Source organism: Fukomys damarensis, unplaced genomic scaffold (genome assembly GCF_012274545.1).
Source record: "Fukomys damarensis isolate Sample0158 unplaced genomic scaffold, DMR_v1.0_HiC HiC_scaffold_28, whole genome shotgun sequence".
In the NCBI taxonomy this organism is placed as follows: Eukaryota; Metazoa; Chordata; class Mammalia; order Rodentia; family Bathyergidae; genus Fukomys; species Fukomys damarensis.
In genome coordinates, this window is record NW_022900940.1 from 47588749 (window position 1) to 47602827 (window position 14079).

The window sequence follows — 14079 nt, forward strand, 5'->3', positions numbered from 1 at the left end:
GAGGGAGGGGGGAGGGGGAGAAGGAGGGACAGGGCTGGGGGAGAGAGAGAAGCCCAGCAGCAAAGAGAGCCAGAATTTGCTCTCACATGGAAAAAGGCATAGACCGCCAATCCTATGAACTCAGCACCAAATAAAAAAATCACAAAGAACTTCCATATCTACCTTCCGGGGCCTTGGTGAGGTGCACAACTATTGCTCCGAATGTTTCTACCCACCCATGTCTCTGCTAAGGCTGGTAAAGCTACCGGCCTTTCACTCTGCTGAGACAAAGCACACCATCCACCGCACTCTTGGCAGAGCTGCCTCCTGTGTCCCCAGCCTCCCCTGCTCTGCCTGGACACGAGCACCCGAGAGGTGCTCACAGCCTCTCCCCACCCCTCTCCTCTGGAAGCTGTGAGAGCCCCACCCTGGGCTCCACTTCTGCTTCAGGTGCACACATGGCTCGGGAAGGTCAGGGTACTGACAGCCGACCTCTCCACGCTGCCTGTTCCCAAGTGGCTGGGAAGCCCGCGGCGGAGGCCGGCAGCCTGCTTGTGACAATCCCAACATACGGCATCGCGGTACCTTCCCAAGTCTCTGCTGTGGTCTTCCAGCAATGCCACGTGTCAGGAAAGGGCCCCACGGGTGGGCGTCAGGGAGACAGAACCACAGCGAATACCAGCAAGTGCGGAGCTCACAGACCGGCCTGGGCCCTGGGACAGCTGACTGGCACCTCCACCGACCGTGAGCAGCCGTGCGAGAAGGGCCCTGAGGTCTTCACTGTACACGAGTGAGCGTCACAGCCACGGCTCTGCGACTGCCAGGGCACCAGGGAAGCAGAGTCTTGCACACACCTGCGTGCCTGTGGCCACCCACACTCTAAGCATCCTGAGAGCCGCTCTGCCTGTGTAGTTTCTGTTCAGCTGCTCCAGGAGGGCCATGGAGGGCTAGGAGCTGCCTGTGCGCTCTCACCAAGCCATCTTCACCAGATCGGCCAGGACTCCTCGGAGAGGGGGAAGTACAGGTCCCGTGTGACAGCAGAGACTGAGGCGCTCTGAGCTGACGAGGCCCCTGACTGCTGCAGCGGGGACAGAACGAACACTGCAGGGAGGCTGAGGCAGCACCACCCAGCCAACCCACAGGACCCCAGGAAAATCAGGTCTCCATAAAATCAAGCAGAGTGAATAAAACTGTCACCTCTTAGGAACCCTTCCAAGGAGACACAGGGAGAGCAATTAGCCCTACGAGGTAAAGCAGAGCACAAGGTGCTGGTGTGTGAACAAATTACTACTGAGTGCATGGGCAGTGGGAAGAAGAGAGGAGCAGAAACTCTAGGAAGAGGACAGGCCTCAGAAATGTGGTCCAGGGGTTGTTCTGCTGGCAAATGGCCGAATGTCCTTAACCCTATGGATTCTTTTCTTAAAAGCAGGATGGATATCTAAAAATAATGTTTGTTGTTTTGAGACAGGGTCTTGCTATCAGTCTAGGCTGGCCTGGAGCTCACAGTGATCCTCCTGCCTCAGCCTCCCGAGTGCTGGGATTACAGGTGTGCACCACCATGCCTGGCAATGTCTGCAGTTCACAACTATCTTCTGGATGATGATGGTGGCAGCAGCACTAAGAGCACTACTGCCGCAGAAGCGCGCCAGGTGCCAGGTGCAACAGGCTCAGTCACCTTATCCCTAGGTGTGCGGGACACGTGACTCTGGCCACACACACCGCACATACAGCTGAGTTACGGACAAATCAGTGGGCCCTTTCTGAGCAGCTCAGCAGGCTGTGCAGACGTCTCTGGGCGTGTGGAAGCTCCGACAGTGCAATGATGAGCACCGTGCGCTCCCTGCGCCTATGCCTTCTGCCTGAGAGTTGCTCCTGCAGCGTAATGGTGGCCCAGTGCCAAAAGCAAGAGAGAAGAAAACAGAAACCCTGAAGCACACAGCGACTTCAGGGGAGTTAAGTGAGAGAGGCGCATGCCCGGGCTTAACTGGGGCTCACCTCCGCTGTGAGCGCTGGGCCCCAGGGAGTTCAAACTCTGTCAACGCCAAGCCCCGCTCCTCAGAAAGCACGCACAAGTCAGACCGAAGCACCCTGCCTCTGAGGTGTGGGCCTCGCCTGCACATTTCCGCCCCACGACAGGATAGATGGGTGCTACTTGCCTTCCCGGGCTCACACTCCGTCCCATCAGCCCAGGGCGTGTGCTGTGTCTGGCAGGCTCGGTCCTTCCTCTTCACGTTGCACCACAGCCGTCTACACTGCACCTGCTCCATGCAGTTGAATGACAAGCAAGAGACGATAAGATTAAGTCAGCAGGAACAAAGCAGATCACGCTCAGAGTCTGCCAATGACCTGCAGGCAGGCTGGGGAGAGGCGCGACAAACGGAGAAAACCTCACAAAGTACAAAGAGCAGCTCCAGCTGTGCCTCTTGGCCTGGTGGGACAGAGGCGTGTAAAGGGCACCACACACCTGAGACAGACAGACAGTCACGGCGCCTGGGTCTTCTGCACGCCCCCCGGGAGGAGCCGGGGGCTCAGCACCACACTGGGACGTGAGGTATGTGCACGGGCTGCGAGCTAAGTTGTGAGGAGCTCTGACTCTTGCTAGCAGTGGCGTGACCTCAGAGGTAGTGTTTGTGTTTTTTTTCTGTTACGGCCGTGTAATATCATGATCATATTATGAGTTACTTTTAAGGTTTTTAGGAGGGAGTCAAAGGAAAGAAGAGACAGAATACTGTGAAATGTTTCAGGCATCCAAAAGAGTATAAAAAAGTATAATGGATTCTCATGTACCCACTGCCCCACTAAGGAAAAGAAATTCACAGGTGAGCCGAAGGCCTGTTCGCCCAGTTCCCTTGCCACTCCCGTCTCCCTGGAGCTGGCTGTGTCCTGAGCAATGCTCACGACTTTTCACCCCTGTGTCCTGGCACAAACACATGACACCCCCCAGCAATGTGGGTCCCCTCTGCTCAGAGCTCACACAAAGGAAACACTCGGCTTACTTCCTTCTCCCTCCAAACGGCCCATCTCTTAGATTTATCCCAATCAATAGCTTTCACTTATTTAAGGCACACTTTGACAAGATTCTGAATTTTTCCTAATAATTTTAATAAACCATGCTTATGATAGGAAAGTTGAGAAGTTATAAAAACTTACTTCAAAAAATATTTTTAAAAGGGCCAGGGCTTTAGCTAAGTGGTTCTACTCCCTGCCTTGTAAGTGCAAGGTCCCAAGTTCGATCCCCAGTACGGGAGAAGAAAAAAAAATATATATATATATACCCCAGTGTGTCCCCCACTTTAAAGCTGAGCACATACTGTAAATTGTCTATCCTGCTGTTTAGCTTCAGAGCATGAGGTGTAGGCCATTTTCCAGCTGCTACGAGCTGTTCTGCTACATGCAGGTGCGAGTGCTTGGCTGACCTTCCCTGTGCCGGCCATTCCCATGACTGTGCCCTGGGCTGCCACGGGTAACACGGAGTGAGCTATACGGACAGAGCCCCTCCCACTCCTACCGCTCCTTTCTCTGGACTCCCTGCACTCCAGGTTGTCATGCAGTCTCCTGGGCTCTCCCTACAGGTGCCTGGCTTTGTTCCTCTCTGGCCTGACCACATCGTGTGGCCCTGCACGGAAACTCACTGCCCACCCCCCTGGGCACCCTGGAAGTGACGATCTTTGGGAGTTCCAGGGCAAGACCTTGACAAGCAGGGAGGGCTCCTCGCAGGCCCTTCACTGGCGTGGTCCCTGTCATCTGGGTTACTCAGACAAGTGGGAGAGGACAAGCGGAACCAGCGGCTGAGCGCTGCAGTCACCAAGGGAAAGGCCACGCCTCCCCTGGGCGGCTGGCAGAGTGGAGAAACAAAACGTGGGCCCTGTGCGGTGTCCTCCTGTCCTGAGCACTTCTGAGATCACCACAGCCTGTCTCATCCTCACCTCTTCCTTGGTGTGTACGAGAGAGAAGACCTAATGGGAAACCATGGAAAAGAAGCCCAGAATCAATAGTCAGGGGCAGAAACAACCCCTAAATACTTACCATGTACGGGCACAACTCAGCTCCTGGTCCAAATATGAATTCACATTGTTTATTCACACTGTAAAAGAGGCCTGGCAGTTGGGGAGGCAAAGAGTAGGGTCTGGATTCAGGTTCATTAAGCAAACATTCACCATAGCCAGTGCTGTAGGAAGCAGAAACAGGCAGAAAATAAGGGCTGTCAACGGCTCCCGACCAGTGCAAGGGTCCCCCATCAATCTAATGGCAGCCAAGATGGTTTCTTTCTGGGCTTTGCTTTATTCTCTCCAACCAACGGTAAGTCTAGAGGGTAAAGTTACGTTTCTGGTGAACACTGTATCAAACCACATTCTATGTATATGACACAGCCAGCAGGAAATACGCCTCTGTCATGGCACTGATCACATTTGGGCCAACCGCCTATTTTGCTTTCCTCTTCCCCAGAAGACTGTTAGCTTCCCAGGGATGTGGACTGTGTCTCTCCCATCTAAGCTTGGGGCTGGGTCCACTGCAACTGATTTTACTGAATGTCCACTGAAGGGATGAGTTAGTGAGCGAACCAGTGACTCCAGGGAGAGAACACCTTGCACCGCCTGCTTAAGAAGAAAAACAGCAGCCCTCCAGCTCCCTCACTCCTCTACAAACATCTCTCCTAAGAAATTCACACCCAGCAAGTCCTGATTAACAAACCCCTCTCCCTAGGGTTGTGGAAATAGACACCCAGGGGCTGTGACTTGGGACAATCACTCAGCCTTTCCTGCATCTGGAGGGGACAATAAATCTGTGAAAAGGGGCATTGCATAATTGGATCTTTGAGCAGCCTAGGAGGAAGCTAAAATCCCTGAGTCCACAACACCACGGTTCCTGCCCAGCCCAGGTCCCAGGCCTTCTCAAGACAAAACGGCTGAGGGAAAAGTTCACAAATACTTGTGGTCTTCGTCACAGATCCCACTTGCTTTTCCAAAACTGAGCAAATTTCAAAGCTTTGCTCAAATCCAGCGTCATTTCCACATCCCTTCTGAGCTCCAAGCCTCTTCATGAGCTCAGTCTGCAAAGTTCTAAACACTGGTGAGGCTGGGACTACACAGATGAAAGTTTCCCTCCTTCAAAGAATGTCAACAAAAGAACAACCCCACAGGAATGCTTGACTCTGCATTTTCTCCCCTACCACGAGTTCACGCCCTGCAGCCAGATTCTAGAGGTTTGTGCTCAAAGCAAGCTCCAGACTTACTCTAAAAACTCAGTGATGTATTTCCGACTACACTTTGACCACAGCCAGGGGTTGGTGTCCACGGTCAGGGTAGGCGCCATGACGTGCTGGGTGCTCTTCACGCCCTCTTCTCTGCATTTATTGCTGTCGTCGTGAGGCATGTTAAACCTAAAGCCGCGAGAAGTGAGGAGAACGTCAAGGACGCCCGGGTGATACCACTGCTTCCAAAATGCATCTAAGAGAAAAAGCCAACTGGCTGTTGTGCTGGATAAGAACCTCAACCGTGTGAGCAGAGCAAAGCTAAGACAACTCCAGAGAGTGTAGAGCACAACAGAATTTTCACTCAATGTGATATGAAGCGCCTTTAACAAATCGAAAAACGCACACCGGGACATGCTTTGGTTTAAGCGTACTTTTCGGAAGTGCAGAAACTAAACGGGCTGTAGTTGGTGCTAGGATACAGTGGCTGGAATTCCTAATAATCTGTCAAGGGTAATTTATAGTCAAGAACTCGGCCAGGTGAGATACTGTTACGAATATAAAGTCAGTCAGCATCCACCACTAAAGCCAGAAATCTTTCTAAACAGGCTCCCTCCACACAGCAAAGGTATCTGCGCGGAGGCAGCCCAGAGCTCAGGTGCGTGTGACCATGGAAACCAGAGCCGCCCATCCAGCTGCTTTAACTCAGGATGGCAACCAGTTCCGCACTGTGGGCCAACACCTGCCGACCAGTTTCCTAACCTCTGCGGAGAGGGCTGTGAGGGCTGCCAGCAGCCTGAGGCTGAGGGAATGTGGCAGCAGCCTTAGCACACATGCTCTCCACTCTTGGCTCAGGCAGAGGAAGTGGGAGAGAAACAACGCGAGCATTTCCTCAGCCCAGAGGCCCAGTCAGTGCTCTGCCCAGGCAGGTGACCATCCGGTGACAGAGCAGAGGCGCCTCCACGTCCTGTCTTCCAGGAAGATGCTGCCACTCGCCACACCGAAGCAGTCCCTGCACAAGTTCATCCTGACTGGGACAAGTGAGTTAGTCAGGGGGGTGTGGCTGCTTCAGGGGAAAGAGAAAGGTCCAGCTGGGCGTGACAGTGCACACCTGTGATCCCAGCACCTGGTGAGGCTGAGGCAGGAAGACGGCACATGGCAGCCCAGCCTGGGCATAGTGACCTAGCAAGACCCAGTCTTGAAATAAAAGACATCAACCAATCAGTCAAAAGGGCTAGGGATATAACTTGGTGTGGAAATCCTGGTTCAAACCCAGAACTGGGAGGGGGAAAAGGGAAAAGTCATCAAGACTACATCTGAATTTCTCATATGTGTGTGTGTGTGTGTGTGTGTGTGTGTGTTTTCCTCTAGGAGAATGTAGGCCCCGAGGGCCAGGGATATAGCTCAGTGGTGCCGTGCCTGCCTCATAAGCACAAAGTCCTGAGTTTGATCCCTGGTACCAAAAAATAAAAAAGAATGTAGGTCCCTGAATTGGACAATAGGGATGGAAAACTCAATCTTTCTTGGTTGCACTTATTAATTAATAGTTTAAATGCTCAAGAGTCTATTTTCTTAAAAGAAAGTCTGTCCTGGTTTCTAGTTCCTGGCTGTATGCTCACTGCAGTATTTATACTAATGAATGCCAGATAAGCACTGCATTCCAACTTCAGGGCTGGTCTTTATTCCCTACTCCAGCATGACTTGGTAAAATCAGTTTATTTTGTTATATAAAGAAAATGCATTTTCTGTCGCACATGAGGCATATTTGCTTATTGCAGGGGCTAAATAATAGATGCTTACTGAGCATGTAAGGAAGGCATTATTGTTATTATTATTATTACTGCTCTGGGGACGAACCCAGGGCCTTATACACGTTTGGCAAGACCTCTGCCACTGAGCTATAGACCTCCAGCCTGGATGAACACTTATTAAACAATAGTAAACAAGACTTTTCAGCATGCACAGTGCACTGGGAAGTACATTCAATGCGGTGGATACTTTATTTCATCCACTTCCTTACTTGACCCAGTGAATAGTAACGGTCAGCCTGTGGTCCCCGAAGGCCCTACATGCACTTCTTCTACTGAATGCAGATGGAAACCACTGCCACGTACAGACTCTCACCTTCTTGTTATCATTTTCTAAACAGTATGATGCGACCACTCTTGTGCAGCATTTATCCTGGGCTATGTCTTACAGGTGCCCAAGAGCAGATTTCAAGTGCTCAGGAGGGTGTGCGCCAGTGCTACGCAGCTGCTATGCCTCTTCACACGAAAGCCGAGTGACTCAGGATGCTGGTATCCATGGGGTCCTGGGACACACCCCAACACCCAGGCTGACTGTACATGACCTACACTGCACATGAGGAACTGAACCACAGAGGGGTATGACCGTTTCATCAAGGTCAGGGTTGCTCAGGGGTCGGGATCACACTCAGTGCTCCTCGAGGAGCCCTGCACCCCGTGAAGACGCCTCTGGGGTTGGGGACAGAGATACTGGAGAAGCAGGTCAGGGCTGGCACAGCTCCTACCTGAAAGCCACACTCATGCTGTACATGTCGGTCACCTGAGAGTGCTTCACTGGAAGAAAAGAGGTGAGCTCTTGAAATATAGCCAAAAGGTACTAATTTAAAGGATGCCCATTTTTATGGAACTGACTCGGAGCTGCCTGTGTGTGTGTGTGTGTGCGCGCGCGTGCGAGCACATCTTGCTCTAGGCCTAGCACAGCACCCTGCATATAAGGTATCTTACAAAACTATGTGAGTAAAACTGCTTGGCTAATAGATGTTAGCTCTAAATAAAGTCAGACACACAATAAATAAATAAATAATAAAAGACACACAATAAAGTCTGACACACAAATTGATGTATGGCTCTACTGTACTGATGGAATCTCTGGAGAAAATCATTTCAAAAATACAGAGTGTGATTCATTTTAGACAGAAAACAACACAGTTCAACAATCTGCACAATTTCTAACAAAAATTTAAAGGATTGCCCTCATATCCTCACTGCCCTGTCCCTAAAGAGCCAAAGGGAAAGGTCATTTCCTAATGGTCACTAAATGACCTTAACTAGGAAATGACTCCCCACCATATTGCTCTTCTCCTTCACAGAAGCTGTTACTCTCCCAGGTGCTCAGTGCCTGGATTAGCTGTAGCCTGGATCTGTAAAAGTTGTATGGGCCAGGGCAGTGCTGGGGGACCCTCTTAGAAGAGATGTTGAGTCAGGGAAGTTCTCCAAGTCAATAAACCCTCTGCTGCAGAGGAAGGAGGTGGAAAGGCCTGATGCCTCCTGCTCCCAGCAGGCAGGAAGACTATTAAGCTGTTTGCGTCCGACACTAGCAGAGAGGCACGTGAACCATGCCCGAGAGGGCACGCTACATCTACTCAGCTTTCCGAAGTCACAGTCGTTTCTTCCAGTTAGATGCAAAGCTTCCCATTCTGCAAATTCTGCTATGGCTTGGGAAATATCTTATACCCTCCAAAGTCAAGTAAATGCTTACTGACGAAAAGGAACAGAAGTTTTCGGTTGCTTGGAATTGAATGAAATTCTGAAGCATGGGAAATATCTTATACCCTCCAAAGTCAAGTAAATGCTTACTGACGAAAAGGAACAGAAGTTTTCGGTTGCTTGGAATTGAATGAAATTCTGAAGCAGAAACTCACACATGGCCCAGTTCATGGGCAATTGTAAAAGCTGTACTCAGTCCACTGTCTTCACTAATAGAGCAGCTCCTGTAGGGATCACAAATGGTTCCCAGCTCAGCAAGACCTATCAGAAGGGGGTAAGAACAACAAGGATTTACTTTAAAAAGCGATTGTGGCTCGTAATGGAAACATTCAGTAAACTGTTCTGGCCTCTGAGGACACGCGCAGGGAACTCACCTAAGGTGTCGCACTTGTCGTGAGCTCTGCAGATGTCCTGCCTGGAAACAGAGCGGTCTCAGGCCTTGCAGCACCAGGCGTGAACCACAGTGCATGCAAACACCTCAGTTTTCCAGACATTCACCACAGCACCCGGGCTCACAGAAGCAAACTAACCAGGCCAGGGCTTCGCAACACAGAAAAGTCCGGGAAGCACTGAGTTACAGGTTAAAAGCTTTGCTAAGAAGTCTGTGTTGCCAGGGCAGCCAGAGAGAAACCAAAAGCCTCTCTGACCAGAACTTTCCCATGCCTTACATTAGCAATTGGACTTTTATAAAGACTGAAAATACTCTTGAGAAGGTGCTAAATGCTTTGCACTTTAGTTTACTTAAGAGCAAGTAGAGGGCTGGGTGTGGCTCAGCGGGAAGGCGTACATGCAAGGACCCTGCATACCCCAAGACCACGACAACCGTATTTATGACTCCATTATCAGAGCGGCCCACCATGGGTGGCACAAATAGGCCAGAGCCCTTCTGTTGCTCTGTTACAGTGCTTGAAACATTTTCCAGATAGGAGAACCTTTAAACACTGAGATTTCACATTAAAAAAAAAAACAACAAAAACTCCTATTTCTGCCTTGGGCCCAATCACGCAAGCCAGAAACACAGATCAGAAGCTGGGTGGCAACAACCACCTTGGTGCCAACGGCAGTGCCCTGCTGGAGGAGGGCATTCACATTCAGGCCAGCCTGGCGCTCTTCTTCCCTGGCGTCAGCAGGTTTCGGCCCGGCTGATCTCCTTCCTGCCCTCCCGGGGACTTTGGAGACATAGGACGGATCTAGACCGGCACTGAGACCTGGCACCAGAAACCCATGTACCTCGTGATGAGCACAGCAGTGTCGTGCCGGATCCCCCCGGGGGAGTTCTGCGAGTGCTGCCACTGGCAGAAGTTTTTCAGTGTCGTCTGGGCATTGAAAGATATGGGAGGTCCTTCCTAAACACACAGAAGAGTCGGGGTTGGTTTCCGCTGTCCACACCAATCCCAGATGACATTTTGTATACAGGTAGAAGAAAAAAAAAACTTATTACCTGTTCATCATGAATCACAACTAAGTTCACAATAACAATGTTAATTAAATTTCCAATACTGGGGTCTTTATAGAGAGAGGCTACCTGCAACCAAGATAAATTTTTCAAAGTTAATTGTGAACTCTCTGGAAGCAATAAGCAGTCACTTCTTAGGCTGGGCTCCATTTCTTTTCACCTTTCATGCAACACATGATTTTGTAGTTCTGAATTTTCTTTCATTCAATAAACATTTATTTAAAGTCTCTGAAGAATCTACAGATAGCAGTTTTAGATCATAACGACCTTGAGCAAGTTCAAATTCCAGGGGATTTTCCCTTGAAATCACATCTAAGGCAACTTAGATGCTCTCTGTACCAAAACACCAGATGTTAATTATGCTCAACCCCCCCACTCACGCAAGTCCTGGTTGCTGATCTACAGAGCCTCACCCTGACTGCATCTGCTGAAATCCTCAGTTATCTGTGCTGCACCTGCCTGTACCCCAACGCCTGCGAAACTTGCCTCGGGTGTGCTCTGTGCTGTTGATACTGCATTGCTGTGCACTAGATCTTTGCTGAAAATTGCATAAGCACCTGTAGTTAGTCCCAACAGGGAAACCCTGAACCAGGTCTGTCACAGCCTCGGTCATGGGAGAGGAGGCTGGGGTTCAGAGCCGGTGAGTAAGGTGGCGCTGAGCTGCAGAGTGGAAACTGGGCCTCGGTTGTGCGGCCAAAGCTCACGTCTGTAATCAAGGTTCCTATGACAGGAACCACGGTGTGGACACAGAGCGTGGCCTGTCCAGCCTGGCCTTCCTGGTCACACGGAACCAAGGCCTGGGCCGGGCAGGAGCCCTCGCTAACACTCCATCTACAGTGTGAGCACGGCCCTCTGTGTGGAAGGGACGGCCAGTTTGTACCGCACAGCCTGGTTCAGACTCCGGAGAACACCACACTCGAGGGTGAGTGGCCTAGGGAAATGGCATTCACACACGCCTGCCACAGCCCCAGCTCACTAAGAATCCCCGGGCGATGGCACAGTTGTCACTGTGCTGCCTGGAGAATAAGGGCAAGGAAGCATCTGAGAATGCCTGGTGCAGAAGACGCTCCCTCCCGCATTCCTGACCTGTGGCTGGCTGGGGCCACAGATGGGACCCTGTGGGTGAGCGCGCTGAGAGCCGCCTAGGGCTGCCCAGTCCAGGGCCGCTCACCCCCGATGTCACCGTCAAGCACTCAGAGCATGGCTAGCCCACTCTGAGACAGGCGTGCCTCGAACACACAGAGCATCCCTGGGCTTTGAAGACTTGGTATGAAAAACACGAGTGAAGTGCTTCATGCAGTTTTCTTTGATAAGTGTCTCACTACATGGCCCAGGTTGTATCTGAACTCTCCGTCCTCCTGTCTCAGCCTGTGGAATTCTCATTAAGAAATTCTGAAATTACAATATTTGGATATAAAACAATATATTCTTAAAATTAATTTTGCCTGTTTCTTGTTACTTTTTTTTTGAAACACACACCAGCTAGAAAATTTTAAATTAACGATGTATTTCTGTAGGGCAGAGCTAGTTAGAAGCAACACGAAGTTTTAATAATGGTTGCTTCTGGGAAGTCACTGGGGAACCTGCATAGAAAATAATTGCTTTTAATCAATACCGCAGCATTGGGTTCTGTTGGGCTTTCTAATCATGCAAATTTACCGTGTTTTCACTTTGGTATGGAAGTACAAACGACAGTTGCCTCCACCTCCCTGCAAGGCCTTACAGAGAATGGCACAGAAGGTGCATCCAAAAGCTCCCAGGGCTGTGGCTGACCGCAGAGCTGCACTGGCTGTGGAAGTTCACAAACCCACGCACGAGGACTTGGGAGGGGACACACTGAAGGTGTCGCTCGCATGATCACTGGCCAGCGCCCTAACACCTCCAGACTCAGGCTTCTTTTCCATCTATAAGGTGGGTCAATAATCCAGCCTAGTAGAATTAAGCCTTTTAAATGAGAAACGACTTCCATGCCATATAGAACGCAGAGCAACCACTCAGTATTGATGGCCACCACTGTTGTTATAGAAAGGCAGCCCGTGAGTGTCCTAAGTTCCCTCCAGCCTTCCCCAGGGCTCCCCAGGCACCGTGGGAGCCCCTTCCTGTGGCGGCCTCCTCTGTACTTACAATGGCCATCAAGGTCAGAACATAGTGCTGAAGGTTCGCCCCGTGGTACAGGACCATCTTGTTGTCCACCACCACCATCACCTCCACAAAACGGGGGTAGGACAAGAAGCGCTTGGTCCTCCTGCGGGTCCTCGGGTCCCTCGGGGCGCCGGTCTGGTTCTCAAGAGTGGCGGGCAACTTGGCTGCCAACCCACGCTGCAGGGCCGCCACGTCCTCCGCCAGCCTGCTCGCCCCTCCCCACTTCCTCCTGCTGCTTTTCCTCCTGTCTCTCCCGTGGCTGCTTCTGTGTTCTGTAACGAAGCAGATGGCATGCGGCACGCGTCGGGTTGAATGATGGTCACATTTTGTAGGAGAAGCCTGTGACCACAGGGCTGCAGTCCAAACCCCTCCCGGTGACCCTGGGAAGCTGCCCTCCCGCACACGGAGGGACTGGAACGGAACTGCACATGACCTCTTCCCTGTGTGACAAAAGGCTGCTGGGTGCAGGTGGTCTCGCTCGCGTTCCTGACTCTAGGTACCGGCAGGGCTGACAGCACAGTGGCAGACCTCTGGACAGCAGAACAGGGCTGTTTCCCAACTCCCACCAATGCCCAGTGGTGTACGCCAGAGAGGGAGCAGGGAGGCAGCAGGGGATGACACAGCAGAATGCGGCACAGACCTTACAAGACTTGCTGTTGCCTCATTTGACCACTATAATGCTTAAAACACAAGGACAGAACCCCTACTGTTCAATGCCCCTGAACTGTTAGCGAACTCATGTAAGTGCTCAGCTGAGGGTCAGAGGGTGCGGTGCGCACAGGCAGGCAGCAGGCAGGGCCGGGTGTGTGCTGGGCCCCTCGCCGTTTCCGGCTCTTGCCAGGCCTCTTGGCTGTGCACTGTCTTCTGCCCACAGAGTGGCCAGGCCCAGCCGCCCTAGGAGGGCCTGAAGCTCAGGGAAGCGGCATTTTCCGCAGTGGCCTGGGCCTCTCTTCACAGCTAGAGAGGGTCCCAGGTTACCTGCCTGTCGTCACACCGACTGTTAAGAGCAGCACGCAATGTGCACATCGCCTACCACATGAAACACAATGGGCATAAAATGTCTCACACACTGAACAAAGCAAACTCTAGAGGTCACGTTGCTCCTCAGCCCAGCAAGGTGCTGCAAAGACCCAAAGCCACCAGTCCAGAGGTATGCATGAGGGGCCAAGCAGGGAGGTGCAGAACACAGCTTGGAGACCATGCTTTCCTGCTGGAAGGGCCCACCCAGCGTTCGGCCATTACAACCAGTTGTAACACAATCAACTTAGGCCAGATGTATGTTTTACCCAACTCGAATGTTTTAGTAATTATTAAAATAGTGAAATCTCTCCAAACTATCAGACAGGTATAATCTAACCACAGAATCCGTGACTAGTTTTCAAGTGGAAGGACCCGAGTTCAATCCCCGGTACCAAAAAGAAAAGACTACACGAGTCGTGCGAAGCCTGGTGGGCTCTTCTACGCCGTCACGCATATTCATACACGCACAGCAATACATCACGAGCAACGAGACTGCTGTTTAAATCAGATGAATACAGAATAGATGCTAATCAATTTATCTCCTATAAACCAAGCATCAAAGCAGGGTCCCTTATATACATCATCTCCCATGTTCCTTACTGAGGAAATTACTTCTATTTTCCAGATACAGAAAATAGGTCTCAAGAATTGGGCAACTTTAGGCCGGGCACAGCCTGTAATCCCAGCCCTCGAGAGACTGACGTGGGAGGACTGCTGTGAGTCCGAGGCCAGCCTGGGCTACACAGTGAGGCTCTGTCTGAAAAAAAGTGGGGGGGGGG

At 51.2% G+C, this 14079-nt stretch overlaps 1 protein-coding gene across 12 annotated transcripts in view; it reads right to left on the reverse strand.

The window, feature by feature from the left end:
* Positions 1–14079, reverse strand: part of Adamts9 (ADAM metallopeptidase with thrombospondin type 1 motif 9) — a 129770-nt gene that overhangs the window by 95745 nt on the left and 19946 nt on the right. For 7 of the 12 annotated variants that reach the window (XM_010606562.3, XM_010606567.3, XM_033756894.1 and 4 more), the window contains exons 3-10: positions 12263–12552; positions 10124–10207; positions 9913–10028; positions 9057–9097; positions 8838–8976; positions 5213–5359; positions 4006–4147; positions 2136–2240 (exon numbers count right to left, since the gene is read on the reverse strand). In XM_010606562.3, the coding sequence (XP_010604864.1) occupies positions 2136–2240; positions 4006–4147; positions 5213–5359; positions 8838–8976; positions 9057–9097; positions 9913–10028; positions 10124–10207; positions 12263–12552 (1064 nt within the window). The remainder of the gene's footprint in view (positions 1–2135; positions 2241–4005; positions 4148–5212; positions 5360–8837; positions 8977–9056; positions 9098–9912; positions 10029–10123; positions 10208–12262; positions 12553–14079) is intronic. The other 5 variants (XM_010606564.3, XM_010606561.3, XM_010606560.3 and 2 more) reach the window with 4 other exon arrangements.